Consider the following 21,490-nt stretch of genomic DNA (forward strand, 5'->3'; position numbering starts at 1 on the left):
CAGACTTTGTTGTTTGTTGACTCGCATTAACAGAACACTGCATTATTGGCAGGCAAAAAAAAACAAAAACAAAAAAAAAACACAGACAGACAGACACACTTCTTCTTCAACCTGCTGTGATTTTTAGCACTTACTGGGATTCTGGATCTTGACTGTGGAGTCGGGCTCTGGGTGGGGTTTGTGAACCACCTGGGTGCAGACCTGCTCTGTCAGGATCTACACACACAGGAGATGAACAGTCGTCAATAAATGCAGTGACAAACACTGTGATCCCGACGACTCAAAACAGACTAAAAGAGCGTCACTTCACAGTCACCTACCTCATACAGCGTGTTGTAGGTGGTGATGGAGACGGTGTTGGTGTGCATCATCAGCCGCTCTCCCAGCAGTGTGAACAGGCTGTGTGTGTGCATGATCTCCACCTTTCTCCTGCAGGGACACACACACACACACACACACGCACACACACACAGTTTGGCATTCATAACTGAATTTATGAGAGTTAAAATTGACAGTGATTGTCACGAGCACAAAGTCGGTCTGATATTAGCACCATGTGGTCCTGTCACTTATGATGGGACCAAAAAGGATGAGAGATGAATACCAACAAGAGAAATTAACAAGAGGCAATAACAGAACATTAACACTGTGGGGAGTCACCGTGGTAACATCCACACGGCGGCAAATTAGTAACCTTGCCAGTGGGAAGATCGAGTCTCCAAGTGGCTTTTAACTTGAGAGACAGGAATCAAGGTCAACCAACTTTTAATTTATCATTTAGAAAAAAGCTAAAGGTTCTGTTTATTATTTCTTGTATTCAGGTCACTTGAAACAAGAATGAAGTCAAGTTTAAGGTGTACGTTTCATTATGTTTCCATCTAATTATCAAACATTTTACACCATTTTTGAGCTTCAGTTTACTCTCTTTTCCCATAACATTTTACAGGAAGACAAAACTCTTTTGTCTTTCTGTTCAAATCTCTTCATCATTTTGCATTTCAGATCAGTTTTTGCTTTTAATACAGTAATAAGCTCAGGGTACTTCTGTTTGGATAAAAAAAAAAAAGCTTTTCAGAATCAGACGAATCAGAATGCTCCGTATTGTCATTGTTAGTCGTAACGAAATTTACAAATATCAGCTCTTATTTTGAAATAAAATAAGAAACTTCCGGTAAATCAAAGATTGCGACATTAACCGAGTAAAAAGAAAGTCATTATGGATCAAAGAGTGCGTGAAAAATTGGTACTGCAGTCCAAACACATAACAGTGAGACAGCTGTCTGCCCCGGCCCCCTCCACCCTAGAGCAGATGCTCACATGGGTTTCCAAGTCGAGGACACAGAAGTTTCTGTGATAAGCCAGCTCTGCGTCAGCTTCGAAATTTTTCTGCGTTCTCAATTTTCTAAATTTTAAGTCCGAATTTAACAATGAGATCAATAATGCCCCACAATAAAGTCAACATATCTGATGCTGTGATTAAAGCAGAAACCCTTTCAAGTCATTTATCATCAGGCTATCTGTACATTGCATTCATATGGTTTAACTTCTATGAATTCATTTTGACCTGTCCATCAAAAACGTAAAATGTTTGTCTCTAAAAAGCTTTCTTTACCGTATGACCAAGTCGCTCTTTGGGCCATTTTTACATTTAAACTGGTTTGAAAGGGCGTCTGGTTTGAGCAGATGTTAAGCAGGTGGGGGGGGGGGGGGGGGGGGGGGGGGGGGGGGTGTTTAAGGTGCAGGGCTCAGGTGCAGTTTGAAAGCCTGCTACCATGTCGTGCAGTGACATGTGTGTATGTCACATGGGATGAATAAAGCTGCTCATCAAGGTTCCTCCTCCCTGCCAGTGCACACTGACGATGATTCCGCCTGGACGTGACGATGAGGACATTATCTTTTGGATACACACACAAACACTGCACTCTATTCATGTCTGCACTCTCAGACATGAATAGGATTTGTGTTTAAGTTGTGACAGGAAAACAAGAAGAAGCGCTTCAAGTGGTTCCTTTTGTCAGCGAGTCTTCGTGACGCTGATTACCGCACAAAGGAATAATCAGAGAGTGAGCACAAAGACAAACAGGTACTGACTTGTGACCAAGGTGCTTGAGGAAGTAACCCAGAACTTTGAGGGCCTGGACCCGGATACTCTCGCTCTTGGAGGCCAGGAGTTTGCAAATCACTCTGTAACAAGTCAAAAACAGACACAAGTTAGTTATCTCAATAAGAATTACTGTAAAGTTCATAGATGTTGGCTATGATAAAATACTTCTTCTGCTACATCCTCAGATTTTGCATTAAATGTGCTGACTGAGCATTATAATGAAAACAGTGTATAAAAATGAAAAAAAGACCAAAAATAATGTCAGAAAATGCCAGTTTGAGGATTTGGGCTCCAACAATACAAGATGTTACCATAGCAACAGGAAGGTATTCTAGTCTCGTTGTGCGTTTGGGGATTTCCCTGCACTGTTGAAGTAACAGAGAAATCACCCAACTTGATTGTGGCTGCCATTCTTTATCAGTCTGCTAACTAAACATTAAACAACCATTTAACAGCCCTGTTCAGCCTTTAAGGTATTTTAGCTGCACAAAATCATCTGAGGGAGAAATTGAGTTTCAGGACAGGGGCTGAAGATGAAAAAATCAAATAAAAGGTTTTTATTTGTCAAGAATGGAGCTCATGAATCTAAATCTGACCCTGGTTTTAAAATCTCTACTGTTGAATTTTCAAAAAGCTGTTTTAGGTCACACTTTGATAAATCAATGGAAGATAGTTCAATTAGGAGCTCAAATTATTGATAACAGATAATTAAGGTTATTTATACTATTTTTGAAATTAATCACCTATGTAATTAATCTTTAAATATGTACTGCATACGTTCCTTATTGAAAATGATAAATATCAACAAGTAAGAAAGTGAAATAGCATCAGATGGTAAACTGATAGACTGTTATTTCACAGAAAATAGGATCTACTTCCTGGTGGAAAGATATGCTGCCACATCAAATCTTGAAATATGTGGCCAGCATTCACCTTATCCCATTTCTCTGGTCAAAAGCAGGGATCATAGACGCTGGGTGTTCAGACATGAGCGCCACCAGCAGCTGGAGCACGTCGTGGATATTCTCATCCTGCAGAGAGAAGAAAGAGAAACGGGTGAACAGGTGAATTACGAAGCCTGAATGGACAGATCAATGGAAGGGTTACGAGGACAAAAGAGAGAGTTGTAAGGCTGGACAGGGAGTGGGAGTGGGGGCTGTGGAGGAGCAGGTGGTATATCAGAGCTAGAATAGATGTAATTGTTACAGAAGACGAGTACATTCTGTTCACTCCATTGTTGCACCATTCTTCACGCTGTCACAGCGCCTGAGCTGACTCACACTCTCACTCCTTTAAGTGGACCGTAACTCCCATCCACAAATTACACATTTTGCCACCAGCTCGACTCGTCCACTCTCACCGTCTCCCCTTCCTTTCCAACACTGTGTATTATGAGTCCCGAACAAAGCATTTACCTCATGCATGGTCAGCAGGTAGTTGAGAATGCTCTGCAGCTCGTCTTCCTTCACGCCCCGGTCCTGTGAAGCAAAATAAATAAATAAATAAATCCACCAAAACACTCAATATCTTAGTTTCTTTTATGATCTCACCATTTTCACGACTTCATTTATCCTGTCCTTGTTTGATCTCTCACCCAAATACATGCATAAATTCAGCCTTTTATCAATACAAGCACACGTAACTATAAACACTTCAGGGCTTCTGTTGGGTAGCTGAACCATTATTCAATCATACCTGTGCACACACACCACAGACACACGCACACACACACACACACACACTCGCACACACACGCACACATTCAGCCGGTGGCTCGAACAAAAAGAACGGAGGACAAAGAGGAAAAGTGATTTCTTGCTTCTGAAACTATGAGGTGAAGATTAGAATCGGTTTCACCCGCTGTACCTTCAGGATGAGCTGTTTGAGGAAGAGGAGCATGAAGGCTCGGAGCGAGATGATCTCCTTCTGGGATGGCCGTGGTCCGTCTTAAACACAAAGAAAAGAATAATTTCCTGTTAAAAATCTATTTTTTATGCGCGATAATGATTGCTTTCTTTGTGCCGTCTCGGTAAGCCCTACTGTTTACTGATATTAGGTTTATTAGGCTTCCTGGAGAGCAGAGAAAAACATGTTAGCACACACACACACACACACACTCGATGGTAGAAATGTAAAGTGAAAATCACTTCCATTAACTCCAGAGGCAATTTGGCAATCTAGATATTTTATAGTTGCACTAATCTAACTGATTACAGCTAAGACACAGCAATTTACAAAAACGTGATTGATGGTCCAAATGATCTAAACCAAACAGGCAGTGTGTAATCCACTGTATAAACCTTTAAGCTCTGGCACTTCATCAGCTGTTTGCTGTGCCGGGTGACCAAGAAACAATCAAGCTAATAACACAACAGTATCTGACGTATCTGACTCCTCCTGTAGGGTGGGTGATGTCATTACCTCTCTCTCCCTCTCTCAAAGCTGTGGCATGCACTGTAAAGCAACATTAACGTCTGGAGTTCTCCCTTCCTTTCATACAGCATGTGAGATTGAAGTGAATAAAATAATAGGAAGAGACGCAACACAATGTGATTCCATCGAATAAGATGGATTAAAATGATTCAATAGGATACGATACAATTGATTTAGAGGGAACTTTGTTGGGCTCTAATGCTGCACGCTTAAACGTATTTACAGTGCACATTTTACAATTCAACGCTTTAAAATGTCCTTTTACCTCTTAAAGCATTTGTAAAGGTTTTGATTGCATTAAAAGAAGAAAAAAAAACTACAAACAATTCAGTTTTCATGGATTTCGGTGTTGAAGTTGTTTAAAAAGGAATTTTTCAGGCGCTAACTTGTGGTGCTCGATACACACGAAACTAAAGGCTGTGATGAATCGGCCCAAGATACTGCCAAATCATGCTCCTCTTACGTCAGCTATAAAAGACATAAAGGAGATCATGGCAGGTGACATAAGCGTAGTTTTCCTTTTATTGATTTCTCATCTCTACTTAAACTTCTCTTCCACATATACCAATACCAAGCAAACAGCTAGTACACAAGAAACCTCACACGCTACCCATCCTCATCAGTGCTCTATATTCCCAGCAGAGCAGTTTTGGGGTTAATCAGGCGACGATAAACATTTATGATGCCTGGCTGGTGTGCATTTAGCCACTGCACACTCTGCTGTGTCAGGATGTTTGGAATCAGCTTGGCTTTACATGGGCAAAAAAAAAAAAAAAAAAAGGAAAGTACTGAAACTGCAAAACAGGGTTTATTGTACACTTAATGAAAATGCACCTCGCCTTTCAGGACGTTTGAACAGATATCTGACCCATAGCTGCTTAGCTAGTGGAAGTGAGAACATAAAACTAGCCATAAAAGACAGAGAGATTAAAAGAAGGAAGATGTGAGGCTACTCCTTGTGTTTGATTCTGTTTTAGAAAGAGGACAGTGGATAGAGTTTGAATTCAGGGAGCGGCGAATGGCAGCAGGCGCTGCACGCCGGATTCTAACCTGAGCCGCCCGCAGTCCCCCGTCTCCCTCTGTTTCTTTATAACGTGTTGCTTCCCTGGAATCATACAAACGTGTAGGACTTCTAGGCCGTTCACCTACTCTTCACTGAAGCGATCCCCTGTGATCAATCATCCTTTTATCTGTCAAGCTGGTACACGTTGGAGGGATGGCGACACTCATTAACCATCACGGTTACACAGCAGCTCCGTGTCAAACGAGTGCACGTCTGCACCAGGTGCACATGTGTGAGTGCAACCTCCAATCTAAAGTCGCTTCTGTCAACCAGGAGATTCAATTGAAGCCTGTATTTCCTCCCAACCGCTTCTCATGAGCACTCTTATTTATCCTCTTTTAATTCTTCAAATTAGGTTGTTTTTTTGCCTCTCATGCTCCTTTTATCCTGAGCTGACTCAGTGATTTGATAAGAGTTTGGACACATTCAAAGATCTCCACGAGCACGAAGAATCATCTGAGCTAAAAATATCAACTACTGAAAAAACCCTGCGCACTCTTTATTCTGTTTATTTCAAGACATTCAGCCTTGCGTGCTCAAGAAAAAAAACTAATGGAGATGCATCATCAGATGTAGAACACTGCATTATGATAAAGACACATCAGGGTATGGCATTCAAAAGTACAACAACATATATAAAAACGACTCTTTTAATCAGGTCAAGCTATGATCATTAGTGTAGACAAAAAACATTGTGCGTAATTATGTAAGTGATTAACCAGTTGATTCAAGAGAACTCAGTTGAGGCCATTTCATTACAGTTTTTGACTGTATTATAATTTAGCGACAGGGTTCAAAAGCTGCTTTTGAACCCTGTCGCTAAATTATAGTTCCTGCACTGTGCAAAATGCCTGAGGTGCATCCACTGGGTGCTCTTCCTCCTTTTTGTAGTCTTGAAAACCATTGTAAACGTCAACAACATAAAATACTCTTGGTTAGTTAAATGAGAGGAAAGCTTGGAAGGCATCCTTTCAGACCAACGCTAGCTTAAAAAACCAACCTTTTTATCCACAAAGCCCTTTGTATGATCAATATAAATATATATATATATATATATATATATATATATAATAAATGCAATCAATGCAAATCAACCTCTTAGAGAAGAGTCGAGTGCACACAAATAAAGACCTCTAAACCAAATCTAATTTTGTCCTTTACCTTTGAACAGCCATTAGGACGCGTCTGATGCTAATTGCTACTGTTATCAACGCTTCTTCACTGAGACAAATCCCAGCAGTCAAACAGCAATATCGCTAAACAGAAAGGAAGCCAAACAGACACTTGATTAGAAATTCCAAAAGCTCCCTTGGATCTGCCAATCAAATCTGTCTGTTGCTATGGCAACAGCGGATGCGTACTCATTGCCAGTGGAGGGGTCGCTGGCAAAGACGGGGGTTGATTCAAGTAAGGGCCGCTCTAACCTTTGTGAAGCTGTTCTGTGCAGCGAACTCTGTCTTCTGCCGAATTACACATGCAGAGAAAATATCAGATCTGATCTCAACTCCGAGTGGTGTTTGTTATTTACTTTACGTTTGCTGTTCTTCTTCCAAACATGAACAAGTCTCTAGTTTTCTTTCCAAATAGCAGAGAAAGCACGGAGGGATGTCCAGACATTTCCCTTTAAAGTATAAGGTATAAATCGAATTTATACGCAAGCTTCTCAAACTCTGTGCTCTTCTTCTGAACAATCACTTATTAAAAAAAGGGATTTGGCTCTCTTGTGCAGTGGTCCAATTTACTTTGAAAGGAAAGAGAAGAAGGAGTCACATCTAGGAAGTAGGGAGCAAAAAATGGCCAAATATTTCTTATCATCGTCTCTGCACTGACTCGACTTCAACTAGATATCTTAATGTCATGCTATTTAACCTAGCACTTTACATGCTAGCCTGACGTAGCCCATGAAAGATAGTTAGCTAAAAAAAAGATATCTCAAATTAAAAACCTCTCTGATGCTAAAAAACTCCTTTTTCAAAGAAAACATAGACATAAATACCTGCTCATAGCTCAACTGCAAACAATAAAAGAAACAGTTTCAAAGAAAGTCTTCCTCAAACAGAGTTCCTCAAACACAGAAAAAGCTTTTCTTCGCATTCACAAACATACCTGCTGACAAACACAACAATTTGACGATCTTTAATGAAGTGTATTTCCAACTCATCTGGAAGGAAAGAGTGACATCTTTCAATGCATTTGTTTGCCGACACTGCTCCACGCGAGTCAGAGCGTCAAAGAGAGAACGCAAGCTTTACAAGAGCAGATCTGTGAAGATCAAAGCGCAGAGTCAGATATATAAATGTCTCCGTTTGAAAGACAGAGCAGGTATTTGGCCTGTGGGGAGTGAACATCGTCTTGTGCTTAACCTTTTTAATTGTATGGCATAGAGTGAACTGTGCTGTTGGAGAGACACAAGCTGCCTTTAAAATAGCAGCTTGTGTAAATATGTGTACAGCACACTTTAAGAACAGGGTCGTGGTTATGAAGATGGTAGCTTCAGATAGGTGTCTTAATTCATCCCCTGGAAAACGGATGCTTCTCTACCTGCATTGCTGGTTTTTAAAGAAGTAGAGTAACACAGCCAGCTAAAGTTGGATGTCAGAGAGGTTGTGAGGGGAGGAAGGTTTCAGACATTGTGCAAAGGTCTTACAAGCATAATGGTTAGATCTCATGACACCTGAAATTACAGGGTGGAAATAGGACTGTGAACATCTCCTTGTCGGTTTGACCCTCAATGCAGGATAATCACAAGAAGAAGGTCAAACAATAAAGATAAAAAGGGGAATAAAGCAGAGTGTTAAAAAGGAGTTGGTTGGACCTTTTTTTTAGACAGGTATGTGAAGTCATGAACTAAATCTAAGAATTATTCCCCTGAAGAGAATGTTGCTGTGCTGCTGGGAATCAGTCGTGACACATAACCAGACATAACCATATATAATGTGATAAACTTAAGTTTGAAACTACTTACATATACAACTGATGTACAAACAACACAAGGTAGTAAACAGATACAACCAACCACAGTTTGCTGTATACTGTTTTTCCTTTCATTTGGATTCCACCAAATTTCGAAACGTGACTGGAAAAGATGAACATTTCCTGCACTCTACTTTAATCATTTAACAACAGGCCAGCTACTTCGTATTTTGCAGATTTATCTTTATGTGTCCATTTGTCATGCAACCACATAAAGTCAGTAGACAGCTGCAATGATTCTGAGGTACCAGATGGATCAATCAGTAAAGGAATTTACATCTCTAGTTGTTTCCATGAGACGTGTATCAACAGACTTGTTCCTTCAGTTTATTTCGTACGAATGTTTTCGTGTGCAGGTGTAAACATACCTAGACCTTTCGGGTTGATGCCGCTGCACTCCAGCGGGTTGATAGCCCAGTAGTAGTACTTCAGGGTGTGCATCAACTGCAGGACAGTGCCGACACGACGGATGGTGGTGTAAATAGTGGCCGTGCCGATGAACTCCGATGATAGGTATGTGTAGAGGGATAGCTGGACCTGTACACAAACGCATCCATAAGGTCAACAGACAAATACAAGCTGTCAGCCACCTGCCGAGGAGAAACACATCTTCTCTGCTTGTTTCTTGTGTACAAACAAAAGGCTTCTTTATCCTGAAAAGACAGCAACAGGGGAAGAGGCGGAAACTTCCCTGCAGCAAGAGCACCCAGGTTTTTTTTTTTTCTCGCTTTGTGTCATTTTTGATGTTTCTGTGCCTGGAGCCGTCAAGCATCTAAGGAGCTTCTTATACAGCACTGACATTTAAGGAGGGCGCTTTCCAATTGCTTATTTCATTCTCCTTGCCTCCTGTTGTTCCCTTTTTCCTCTCTCTGGTATTACTCGAACCGACTCCCTCCATCACAATGCACAGAGTGGAGCCGGCCCCGCACTCACAGATCTCCAAGCTTATTACCAGGACTCCACGAAAGAAAGGGAGTCCTGGTAACGAGGTGACTGGCCCATGAAAATTAGAGGAGTATCGCAGCCTGACCAAAATCCCATCAAAGCTCATCAAGAATGAAAAGTGCACAACGGTTTTCATTCCATTATATTCCTCACATGACGCCAATCTGTTACAAATATCCTGTTATTCCTAAATCGAATATCGTTTGGGCAGCAGCAGTAGTGTGCAACAATCAGTCCGACTATTTTTGCATTTTGTTTTATTTAATGGAGTTTTATCAGTGAAATAGTTCTTTGTGCAGAAAAGGAAACACTAAATATTAAATAAGAGTAAATTCTACAATGGAAGAATCTGTTTTTTCTTCTGTTAAAGTTCAATTTTAGCGACATGATATAAACAAAAGTGAAAAGGGGAAAATAAACGAAAGATTGTGAAACATTTTAAAATGAAAAAGAAATTGGATGAGGCATGGTTCATTCACTGTCCCATATCTCAGTTGTGCTTGAGTACCTACTAATGAGTATTTCAACCAGGCTTATTTCATGCTCTTAAATGAAGCTGTCTGTAGGGTTGCCAGGTCTGGTTTCATCCCTCCTTTAGTCTTAAAGGGATTTTACTTGCGTATAGGTGGTGCTTGAAGCATGGCGATTTCATGAACGGTTGATTGTAAAATATTGATGTGATTTCTTTGAGTGTGTTTAAAAGTCCTCGAATGAAAAGAATGACCCAAACTATTCTTTCCAAAAGCAAAGCTAATAATAATCACAGCCAGAGTGAGAGATGGGAAAGAATAAACCTCAGGGGGAGCCAGAAAGGAACCGTGGAAGTAAGATGAAAAGGTAAAAGATGTCGGTGTTTTCTGCGGCTTAGAACATTTATTATGCACGTCTTGTTCTCTTTATGTCCCTGTTGAGTTGTGGTAATGTTTATAAGCGATGTAACGTAATTTCCTGCAACAGCACCTAATTAAAGGTAAAAACCCAACAGGCAATCACATAGTCGAGCCACTTCGAACGGATGTGTTCAGGATATGTTTCTGACTCTAACGTCTTCTTAATTCTCTAAAGCAGCAGCAGTTCAGTCACATGTTGTCTGTCTGAACTCCAGCCCTGGAGAGTGGTTGCTGCTTTACCCAGGAGCCAATCACATTGCAGGGGTCAAAGGGAAGACGACAGGAAGTCAGGAAGTTCTGAAAATAATGGAGGAGGAGAGCTGACTGACCCCCCCTCAGGGAATGCCAGAAACACTTACACTCTAGTTCAGCATGACAGAGCGAAAGAGGAACTACACATCTCCCTTCCTTCCTTGGGTCTCTTCAAATGTCACAAAAAAAAATTTTCTCCTTCGCTTGCACTCACCGTCCTGTCCTTGTGAGTTGTGCGAGCTCCTCCCACAACCTTCTCTTTTACATTATTGTAAAGGGCAATAAGATGGCAGGCCATCCTTTCTCTTTGTTTTACCACTGTGACCTGTCTACATCTTTTTTTTAGCCGTCAGAAAAAAATTCTGCTTTGGCTCTCATTCAGAGCGTAGTTGTTGGTTTTTGTAGCGAGGCCACACACACACACACACACACACAGATGTATTCAGTGTAAACACAGGAGTGAACAGACCTTGGCAGGGGTGTGAATCCAGATGGCAGCATTGAAGAGGACATGGTCACAGAGCTGCTTGAGGAGCGGCGCTCCGTGAGGTAAACCATCCAGATACTTGGCAAAGGACAAAAACTGTTCAAGTACCGCCCTGGTGATGTGGACTCGTGAAGACTGCACAGAAGGGGAAGCAAAGAGAGTATAAGCTAACAAATATAAACAAACAAATCCAAAGTCCTTGTTCAATGGCGTTTGATAACCTCTATAAAGAGGCTTTACACAGCACTGCTTCCCTTAGATAAATGTGGTCAGGCTCAGAGGTTCAAACCAAACATTTTGTTTTGAAGTGGCGACCTTGAAGATCTCTATTTGGTTCTCTTGGTTGGACACAAAGCTTCTGGCAGTAACTGCAGGTGTGATTTTGAACCCGTCTCCTAATTTTTGAACCAAAATTATTTTTCTTCTTTCCTTGATTTGCTTTTAAATGTATTCATGAAAATCACTCAAGAGAATAAAAAAACAAAAAGCACATAGAAAACTAGAGAGAAAAAAAAGTCTGGAGGAGTGGTACGACTAGAAACCTGTGAAACAGGTTATAATAGACACAGCATGATATTTAAACAAAATTAAAACAGTAACTTATTGTTTCTAGTCATCAAATATGTCTTTGTTCATCTGGTGCCAAGATATTGATTTACATGAAAATCAGCAGAGACTGCAGAGAAAACTGCCACGACTCGCCACAGCTCAGGGATAGACAGGGGCTTGTATTTTGTTCAGGGAATAGAGTTTACACTTTGCAGACAGTTATGAATATTACTGCAGAAACAATATGTTAGAACTAACTCTGTGAATATCTCATTTAAATCTGTATACCATCTAAGAGTAACCCATTCTAGGTTTGAGTAAAGCACCATTAAGTTCCTTTACAAGAGTTACCAAAGATGACTGCATGGAGACACCAGTGGCACACTGTTGCCATGGTGAATAATGGAAGTTTTAATGACAGAGGCCACTCAAGTGAAGTTTAAACGTATGACAAAACTCAACATAGCCGTTTTAAATATATAATGTGTATCTGAACGATCTGTGTCAGGATGCTTTCTGTCTACAGTGCAGCATTGTGTCCCTTTAATTCAATCGCTCTCTGCATGATGTTGCTTTATGACAGGTACCTGTGTTAACAGTTGCCAAAGGTGAAAATGCATTCTTTAACACCAGCAGCTAAAAATGAAACTGTGACTTCCTGCCACTAAACAAACCAATAAATATCTCTTGATAGTTTTTGTGTTGGAGATGTGTTGATTTAAATGTTTTATTTTAAGTTGAGTAGTTTGTGCTGCTGCTTCTCTGTGTTGCATTATAAACAATGATATGTTTGATGGTTTGCCCACTCATGAATATTTTAAAAGTAATGGTGTAAGAGTCATCAAAACAGAAACAGGGTTTGTTGTTACACAAGTGAAAACGCTTAGTTGAGGTTATAGTCAAAATCAAGGCTACTTTCCTTTTATATCCAGCAACAAAAACACACAGCACCTTCAACATTTGGTCCTTTTGACGGCCTTGTACTGACCTTCTCCAGGAGGTACCCAATCACCAGAAAGCCCTTCCCTCCGAGCATTTGCTCCTGCATGGCCACTGAGCTCTTCAGCAGCTCCACCAGGAAGGCCAGTAGAGTGGCACTGCAAAGAAAACAAATGTACTCACAGACTATCGTATTTCTCAAATGGTTCGTTGGAAATCACTGATCATATATTTTGGCCTGCACTCGGAAGCGAGTTAAACACACGCTGGGCATCTTTCAGTTACATGGCTTCACTTACCCTGACACTACAGACCTCAAACTATTCTGATATTTAAAAAAAATACTAATTACCAGTCTATCTCCCTCCTCCCTCTTTACGCTCCACTCACATCCGGTGCAGGTTAGATGTACAGCATAAGTTACCATGGTGATCTGCCCTGGTGAGAAGTGAACCAACTTCTCAGTTCAGAAAAGCCAGGGTCCACCCTAAAGTTATCTCACTAAGCTAAAAAAAAAAAACCTGCCTGGTAGTACAGGCCCCATATGTTTTAATTTTCTCCTTATCTTCCTGTGATGATATTTGACAGATTGTCTGACCGCAGGGAACGGGGATGTGGAGATGCAGCCTGATATGTAAGCGCATTAGGTGATCATGTGATGTCGTGGTATCAGCTCTATCTTATAGACAGGAGAACACAGATACTCCGACTTTCTAATAGCTGCTCATCGCTCCAGGGAAAACCACATAACTCTTCTTTCTTTCACACTCTCTATAATCAGTTATTTCGAGCCTGCAGCATAATTGTCTTCAGATAGAAAATAACTCGCACCCACAGTAGATTCATCTTCATCTAATGTCGCTTACAGTCTCATTTCTGCACTCCTTTTCCCTTTCCTTTTTTCTCAGGTCAATTTAAGGATCAATTGCCATTAACGCTGAAGATAAAATAACATTTTTCTGCTGTGTACTGCGCTCGAAACAATTTAAACTGTCCATATCCCTGTACTCACCAAACTGAGGTGTCCACGCTGCTGTCATTGAGCTGCTTGTAGTCCAGCTGAGCAAACAGGGGGAACAAGACCTGGATGCCTCCTATAGAGTGGATGGCACTGTGGATGGAGTGTGTAACAATGGCCTTCACATCCTATAAGAAGGAAATGTAATGTTAGATTGAGCTGCAACACCTAACACACTTTTACACACATGATATACAAACTATAGACTGTATAAAAAGATGGCTGGCATGACAGCTCCTCGTTCAAAAGGGAAGCCAAAACATCAGCAGCTCTCCCTACTGACTAGCTACATAATCCTAAACTCCTCCTCCTCCTCTATGTTACCAGATTAGGTGAAACTAAAAAACACAAATCAAAATACAAATCAAATAATGTACATTTTTCTCGTGTTTTTTTGTGAGAATAGTAAGTTATCATAATAACTATTTATGTGTGAACGTAGATTTATGTGGGTGTTCTTTTTCTTCGGAAGTTCAGTTTCAACCCTTTAACGGGCAAGTGACTATTTTTGGTAATTTCCGTACACATTAAATATGGCCACCCTTCTGCATCTAAGTAAGATCACTGATCCTGCTAATGTGGCATTTGAACCAAATATGGTAACTTCGTCAATGTTTATTTTTCTAAAGGAAATTAAAACTTTTTGATTTTTTTTTTAACGGAAACAAAGTTCTGTTATGTTCCCCAATAACACTCTGAGGTTGAATTTTTGGATTTCAAAGTATTTCAATGAGTGCCCTAAAAAGGGTTAATTTTAGTAAAGTGCTGTAACTCTGTTGACAAATGCAGCTCATGTTTGGACCTAATTTGCATAGCTGACTAGAACTGGTCAGAAGGAATGTACTGTATCAAACACTTACACGAGTGCAAAACGTTGTTTTGTCCAGACCCGAGGGATCAGTAAGTTACATTTTTTTTCAATTTTTCAGGTTTTTTTTGTTTCATGGAATCTGTTTTTATTCCACCTGAAGCCGAATGGATTGGGCAACAAATAACTTTTCACAAAGCTGTTGTGCAATAAATATATTTCTGAGAAATTAAAAAATAAACAAATTAAATCTTTAAATTACCAATTTAATGTTGAGGGTCATACAGTATTTTCCATATTACCATAAAGAGCCGTTTGTCAGCTAGTTAATGATGTCCTAATTTGTGGTTATGAAAATAGTATTGTGAAACTCTTACTAAACAACTCAAGTATCTTGAATTTCCCTCAGGATCAATTAAGTATCTATGGATCAAAAATACCATTTGTCTCAACTGCTGCCTTTGTAAAAATGAATTATAGTCAGTTTATAATGTCTTGTGTCCTGCCTGTCTGTATACTGCTACTGGATGCCTTGAATTTCCCTCGGGATCAATAAAGTATCTATCTATCTATCTATCTATCTATCTATCTATCTATCTATCTATCTATCTATCTATCTATCTATCTATCTATCTATCTATCTATCTATCTATCTATCTATCTATCTATCTATCTATCTATCTATCTATCTATCTATCTATCTATCTATCTATCTAGCTACCTATCTAGCTAGCTAGCTAGCTAGCTAGCCTGAATTGCTGGTTCAATTTTCACACAATGAGTATGTAAGTGCAGGGGGGGAAAAAACGATTCAAAGAAAAAGCACCATGAGGAAATGAGCCCAATTATCTTTGAATGAAGGAGTGTTTGCTTCAATACAACCACTGTGAAAACAATCTCGAAACTGGTAAATTCACAGCTGTGTGTCTCGTTCAATAATCAGAAAGCTCTAAGGCAGTAGGTTTTGTCCTTCTCTGACACACAAGGCTATATCTACAGAACTTGAGGCTGGGTGTACACTACAGCTCTGTAAGAAAATAAAACTGGTCAGATGGAAGTAAGCTCCTAAAAAAGTAGCCTGAAAATTCTGACTAAACTTCAAATTTCTGTTGTTTTTAGTCAAATCTGAATGATTGAACAATGTTGCAGTTGTTCAGAGCAGCAGTGATGAGTAGCTGCAGCAGACTGACCTGCAGCATGAGTGCATGCGGTGAGTGGACGAAGATGGAGGGGTTTTCCCTGGGTGACGACTCCAGGCAGAGCTGGGCGTCCGTTGCCTTGGCGTTGTAAGTGAAGGAGATGGAGCTGGCCAGCTTGCCATCATACAGCACCTGCTTATGGTGCTCTGCCAGGTGGATGTCGCTCTCTGACTTGAACTTGAAGGTGCTCTGCAGAGACGGAGGAAGAAAAGAAGATGTCCAAGGGAGGCCATGTGGAATAAAACTTCTGTATTCGAGAGAGGCGGATGACTTGTCAAGAGAAATGTGTGAGAGCTTGTCTTTGTGTGCGAGTTCAACACCCAAAAAGGAGTCTGCCTAATTGCAGGATGAGCCCTGTGTAAACAACACAGCATTAGCTTAATGAACACAGCGCTAACCCAGGCCGTAATTCAATTAGCCCAGAATAAGAGAGGGGGGGGATCCAAATTTATCGTCTCTCTTTGTAGTCTAAAAACAGAAACCTCACAGCAGAGTACGTATACACACACTTTCCTTCATCAGTTTCTGTATGTTGAGCTACATTTCAATGATCCTGAATGTAAATAAGAGACGAACAATATTAACAAGCTATTAGGCCCTAGTCTGGTTAAAATCAAAAACCTCGATGACAGAGCATTTTGTTTTTGATTGATTGTTTTCTTAGTTCCTTATACAGTAAAGAATACCAAAAGACAAAGATTACCATCAGTGTGTAAAGATGCTTGTAAGGCTTGTCCATACAAGGATGCACCTAAAGATAGAATAAAGTGAGTTTGCTTTGTCTGTGCAGACACTGTAAGAGGATCAGGTTGCACTTTCGGTTTGCATGGGTGTGCGTCTGCCTGTATCTGTCTGTCTGCACAGGTTCATCTGTCCTGCAGCAGTGTGGATTGATTAGAGTTCAGCTAGCTGCTCTGCCACCCTTTGCCGCAGCTCCAGGCAAGGGGCGCTCTCTCCTCTAAGCGGCCTGCTCCCCAGGTGCCTTGCTCAGCCTGACTGCACAGGAAAGCCGCGGGCTGCTCACAGACCTGCAGGCCTGACTCTTTTTCTTTTTTTTTTTTCTCGGTGCCTTTCATCTGAGGTCTGCTGTAGAAAAGGTGCCCTGAGCGGTTTCAACCATGCAGCACTGAAGAAAAGAGGGCAATCCACAATACAGACATTTTAAAGATAACAGTCAATCCACAAGGTAACATTCTTCTCTTCATCCAGGGGCTGATTTACAATTCTACAGCTTTTGCTGCTGTTATTTTAACTTTCGCCCTCTGCCTTTATTGGAATGTGCTTGACACAAAAAGCTTAATTGTATAAACCTTTCATCTGACTGTGAGGCATACTCTCCACTTATATTCACAAATACTTTCTAACTTAAGAGAATTACATGAGGTGATTACCGTTAAGAAACCTAGAATATTGGGGCCAAGTGCAAGGATAATCAATCACCAACACAGATAAATTGCTCTTTGCTTTATTTTGAAGGTTGGTGCAACAAAATACTGAATAGCCTGAATACAAAATTAATACACTTAATAAGATGCACATTTATTGCAGTGTAAGCCCATTTATTGAGGTGTGCGTGTGTTTGTGCGTTTGTGTGTGTGCGTGTATAAGTGGTGTAGCTGTGTTAATGTGAGTTTGTACTTCTGCTGAGATGCTTAGTCGCTAAGGGGTGTAGCTCCTTGTGTGTGAAAGAGCTTTGCTGACTCTTGAACTGTTCAGGGATGTATGGGTTTGCATCCAGGCAGGAGAAAAAAATGCAAAAGTGAGGGAAAGTGAATATTTTGTACAAATGCGAAGCTTTATCCCATATCAACCCTTCACCTCGACTCACCAACAGGCGGAGAGGAAAGAAAGCATCAGCTATTGCCCTTGTGACACCTGCTGGCTAAAGATACGACGCTGCTCTGCAGTGATAACATTATGCACACACACACACACACACACGCGTCTACAAATATCCATTCACCTCCACTTGGGCTCCCTACAGCTCCACACCAGAAATTAACGCTACCCATCAGGTATGTAATAACTTTCCCCAAGCAAAATTAAAAAAAAAAAAAAAACACCCTAAAAGGCAAGTGTCATTCACAGTAACATCATGTTCTGAACAAATATTTTCCAGGAAATGTTATTCACGCTGAGTTAGACCGAAGACACTAGCACACAAACATCCACACATACACCTACAATACAGGTGCCACCATAGAGTCACATAGTCCATTAATTATCCTGTGGCCAAATTGTCGCAGCACCCTGCAATGAGGACATCTGGACTCCTGATGAACCAGCTATACACTCAACAACACACAAGTGACTGGGCATAAACAAAAAACAAAAAGGACACACAAATAAAAAAAAACAAAAAACAGAGCTTTATTTTAATATTCGGTCATTAGGAGAGCATAAAAGGGCTTCAGCAAACACACAAACACACACACACACACACACAGTCATTCAATACACAGCGTGTCAGCCATCATGAGGCGCGCGGAGCGAGAGACAATAAACACTCGCTGTGTTGAGGGCTCGATTAGACGAGTGAGCAGAGTGTGTCTGCTTCATGCTCCTTGTTACTAAACGGTTTGACTGACAGGAGGTGAGAGCACAAGGATACAATCAGCTTCACACATGCACATTATCACAATCTAAGATAGTCCTCTTCAACACCGATCAGGCTAAACCGCGCTCCATTATCCTCTGCATGAAATTTTGGGAATAAGAACCAGTCTTTACTTGCTTTAAGACAAAAAGGCTGTTTAACGCAGAGTCCCTCTGGCGTTCCCCTTTAGGTGAGTGAAAAACCAGCGCACTCATCATTACGATGCCAGCATCGAGGCTTGCGGCTTTGAAACAACTGAGCCATTTAATGGTCTCTTCTGGGCATCTACGACGCCTGTTCTGTGCCATGCAGCGAGGCAATCATCTGACTGATCAGCCCCAGGAAAGTGTGGGCTGAGACCAAGAGAGGAATCAGTAATCGTGGCTGTGAAACATCAAACCACAAGCATGTGATTTAGAGGAGCAACAGAGGCGGGCATAAAACTCACATGTATGACTCATTTACATGTTGTCAAGATTTTGCCACCAGTGTTGCGGCGTTACAAAAGTATGATCTGGATTCTGTATGTAAAATCTCGAAAGGGAGCTGCAAAACACAGCATCTGTTCCCACACATCCGCAGCAACAGATAGGCGTGCAGTCTCGTGGTGCTGAAATCTTGACAGCTTTGGACACCTTTACAAACAAGATGTAAGTGGCCTGAGGCGTGCAACACTGCCAAAACAAGAAGCAGAAGACAGCTGGCAAGGTGTTGCGACATCTCAGCTGTCACTGATAGCCAGGCCAAAAGGCAAAATTGGTAATTTCTAAAGCTATCAGACCTAAACACCCAACATTTTTGAAGCATCATTTGAATATGTATTAATATAACAGGAATGAGAAGTTCTGTGTCTAGACTTTTGGTCTGAAGGCAAATCCACCCTTGTGTACTGAATTTACAAACATCAATCTGAAATTTCCCTGGTGATGTTTTGTTGTTATAATTTACTCTGTTGTACCCCCCAAAATGTCAACCTGCATCATCTATGTTATACAGAAAATTGAGTTTATTTTCAGAGATGCATTCCTCTTACAGTCAATGTGTCTGTGAACTTTAAAACATGGACTATAAAAAAGTTATGTCAGCATTTAAATCAGCATTAAATCCTTAGAAACATTTTTTTTAATTGCTTAAAAGTTCCTCTACAATATACAATTTAGGATAACTGCCATAATTAGAAATGCACTGATATCAACAATGTTTAAGGTGAGATAGGCATAGCCAATCTAAATAAAAAAATCTTCCTTTTATGTTACGGTAAAGAATACTGACCCAAATGAAAAGCTGTACTTTTGACAATAACTTTTTTCATAAAGTTTATCAGTGTGAAGCTGTTTTTATCTATTTCTTCTCCACAGTGAAGAAGAACCTCTATCTGCAATTTTCTAGAAATAGAGATCCTTACTTGTAAAAGTAAATGTTTCTTAGCAACTAGACAGTGCTGAATAGTAGATTTTGATTCCTACATGACTCTGTGAAAACACTTAACCCCACTTATTCCCATCCAGGTGTACTGTACTTGTTCACCAGACGGTACGGCTACAATAGCCAGGGGGAACACCGAGGGATTATGGAGTAGCTCCACTAATAAAGCGGTTATGATGAGTAAAATGAGTCAAATAAGATTTGGGGCACCACATGCTGGAGGGCCAGAAAACAATAATTAGCATGCGAGCACAAAAGTTAACAAGTAAGGTTAGCTAGCCACAAGTAATAGAAAGATAGTTTTAAAGAAAGAAAGAAGAAATGCATCGTCAGGAAAAAAAAGTTACCATAAAGTCAAAATTAGCCAAATGATATGATAGCTGGTCAAAAAAATTCAGCAAACTAAAAGGAACAAGAGTTAAAAAAAAAAAACATTTGGCTGACAGTACCTTAAAGCTAAAGTAGCTGTTAGCTAAACTTGATGGATGCATTGTTAAGTCATATGTAGTCAAATGTCTAAACAGCTAAAAGTAAAATGAATGTTTAAAATAGAATAATGCATCAACAATTCACGAAAGTGGAGAATAGCATTACCCAAGACAATTTCAAATCCTAATATTCATTGACACACAACAAAACCGTAACCTCCAACTACAAGCATACTGGCATCTAAGTAGAGGCTATATATGATATTGACAGTCCAGAATTGATGGATGGCTAGAACCTTTTGAGAACTCACAATGTGAATTGGAAGAGACAGCGAAATGTAACATTGAATAATGCAATCTGCATGTTGGATATTCACAGATATAAAGGACAGGAGTGATAACTGGGTGCTGTCTCACCTTGTATCCTGGGCCAAGTTGGTGAATGGCGAAGATCTGAGCTGGGTTGAGAGCTTCACTGAATACATAAATGGCTCCCAGCTGACCACAAAACACCCTGTTAGCATCTGCTGTCTCTGATGAACCCAGGAAACACTTGTCATAGCTCTGGAAAAAAAATTTTTAGAACACAATAAAAATTCTGTAATCTCTTCAATATTTTTATCTTATATTTTCTTGCATTTACTGTTGAAACCCCAAGGAGTTAGCATGGTTTAACTTTGTGCAAGAAAGAATGGTCCCAGTGTCCTTTACTGTTTAGGGTTTATTTGTCAGAGAGACATCATTTAGTTATAGTTTTCTAATCTAATCTATTTTTAGTTCAATACTATATTAATTCTGACTTTGTTGAACTTCCTGTACACCAGCCACATTTTCCCTCTGAATGATTTGATCTTAACGTTCTAAAACATCTCATTTAATTATTCATTTTTATCTCTGGTCATAAGTTCACCAGTTTTTGCAGTGATAACAACAAAAGATTATTAAAAACAGAAACTCTTTCGACAGCTCCTTGTTTCTTATGCTCTTTACAACTTTCACTATCACCTGCTATTAGTTTCTCGCTGTGCACTCACCTTTCATCTACTTCATCCCTCTGACACCCTTTATCACAATTAGATCTTTGCTCTTCTGCTTCTTCAAAATGATGGAATAAGTTTTATCTTTAGCCTTTGGGAAAAAAACAAACCCTGATAGCATCAACACATTTTGAGACCTGTATAGGTTTTCCTTTTCTTGTATTTTTTTTTTTTTTAGATGTCTTTCGCTGAGCCGTGTAAACTGTCAGACATTTTACCCCAAGGCCAAGGTATTTTTTAGAGAGAATAACACCAGCCTTTGGTAATTGCTGCAATGCCAAGAACCAACCTGGAAGGAAGTGTAATGAAGGCTCTGCTGCCACTGAGAGGTCAGGCTAACTGTC

At 40.3% G+C, this 21,490-nt stretch overlaps 1 protein-coding gene across 9 annotated transcripts in view; it reads right to left on the reverse strand.

The window, feature by feature from the left end:
* Positions 1-21,490, reverse strand: part of nbeaa (neurobeachin a) — a 58,706-nt gene that overhangs the window by 28,739 nt on the left and 8,477 nt on the right. For all 9 annotated transcript variants that reach the window (XM_079355747.1, XM_079355744.1, XM_079355746.1 and 6 more), the window contains exons 6-17: positions 20,527-20,673; positions 15,652-15,849; positions 13,648-13,781; positions 12,685-12,793; positions 11,130-11,282; positions 8,942-9,110; positions 3,971-4,050; positions 3,520-3,582; positions 3,038-3,135; positions 2,092-2,184; positions 321-429; positions 135-216 (exon numbers count right to left, since the gene is read on the reverse strand). In XM_079355747.1, coding sequence (XP_079211873.1) covers positions 135-216; positions 321-429; positions 2,092-2,184; positions 3,038-3,135; positions 3,520-3,582; positions 3,971-4,050; positions 8,942-9,110; positions 11,130-11,282; positions 12,685-12,793; positions 13,648-13,781; positions 15,652-15,849; positions 20,527-20,673 — 1,435 coding nt within the window. The remainder of the gene's footprint in view (positions 1-134; positions 217-320; positions 430-2,091; positions 2,185-3,037; positions 3,136-3,519; positions 3,583-3,970; positions 4,051-8,941; positions 9,111-11,129; positions 11,283-12,684; positions 12,794-13,647; positions 13,782-15,651; positions 15,850-20,526; positions 20,674-21,490) is intronic.

This window comes from Symphodus melops (assembly GCF_947650265.1).
Source record: "Symphodus melops genome assembly, chromosome: 11".
In the NCBI taxonomy this organism is placed as follows: domain Eukaryota; kingdom Metazoa; phylum Chordata; class Actinopteri; order Labriformes; family Labridae; genus Symphodus; species Symphodus melops.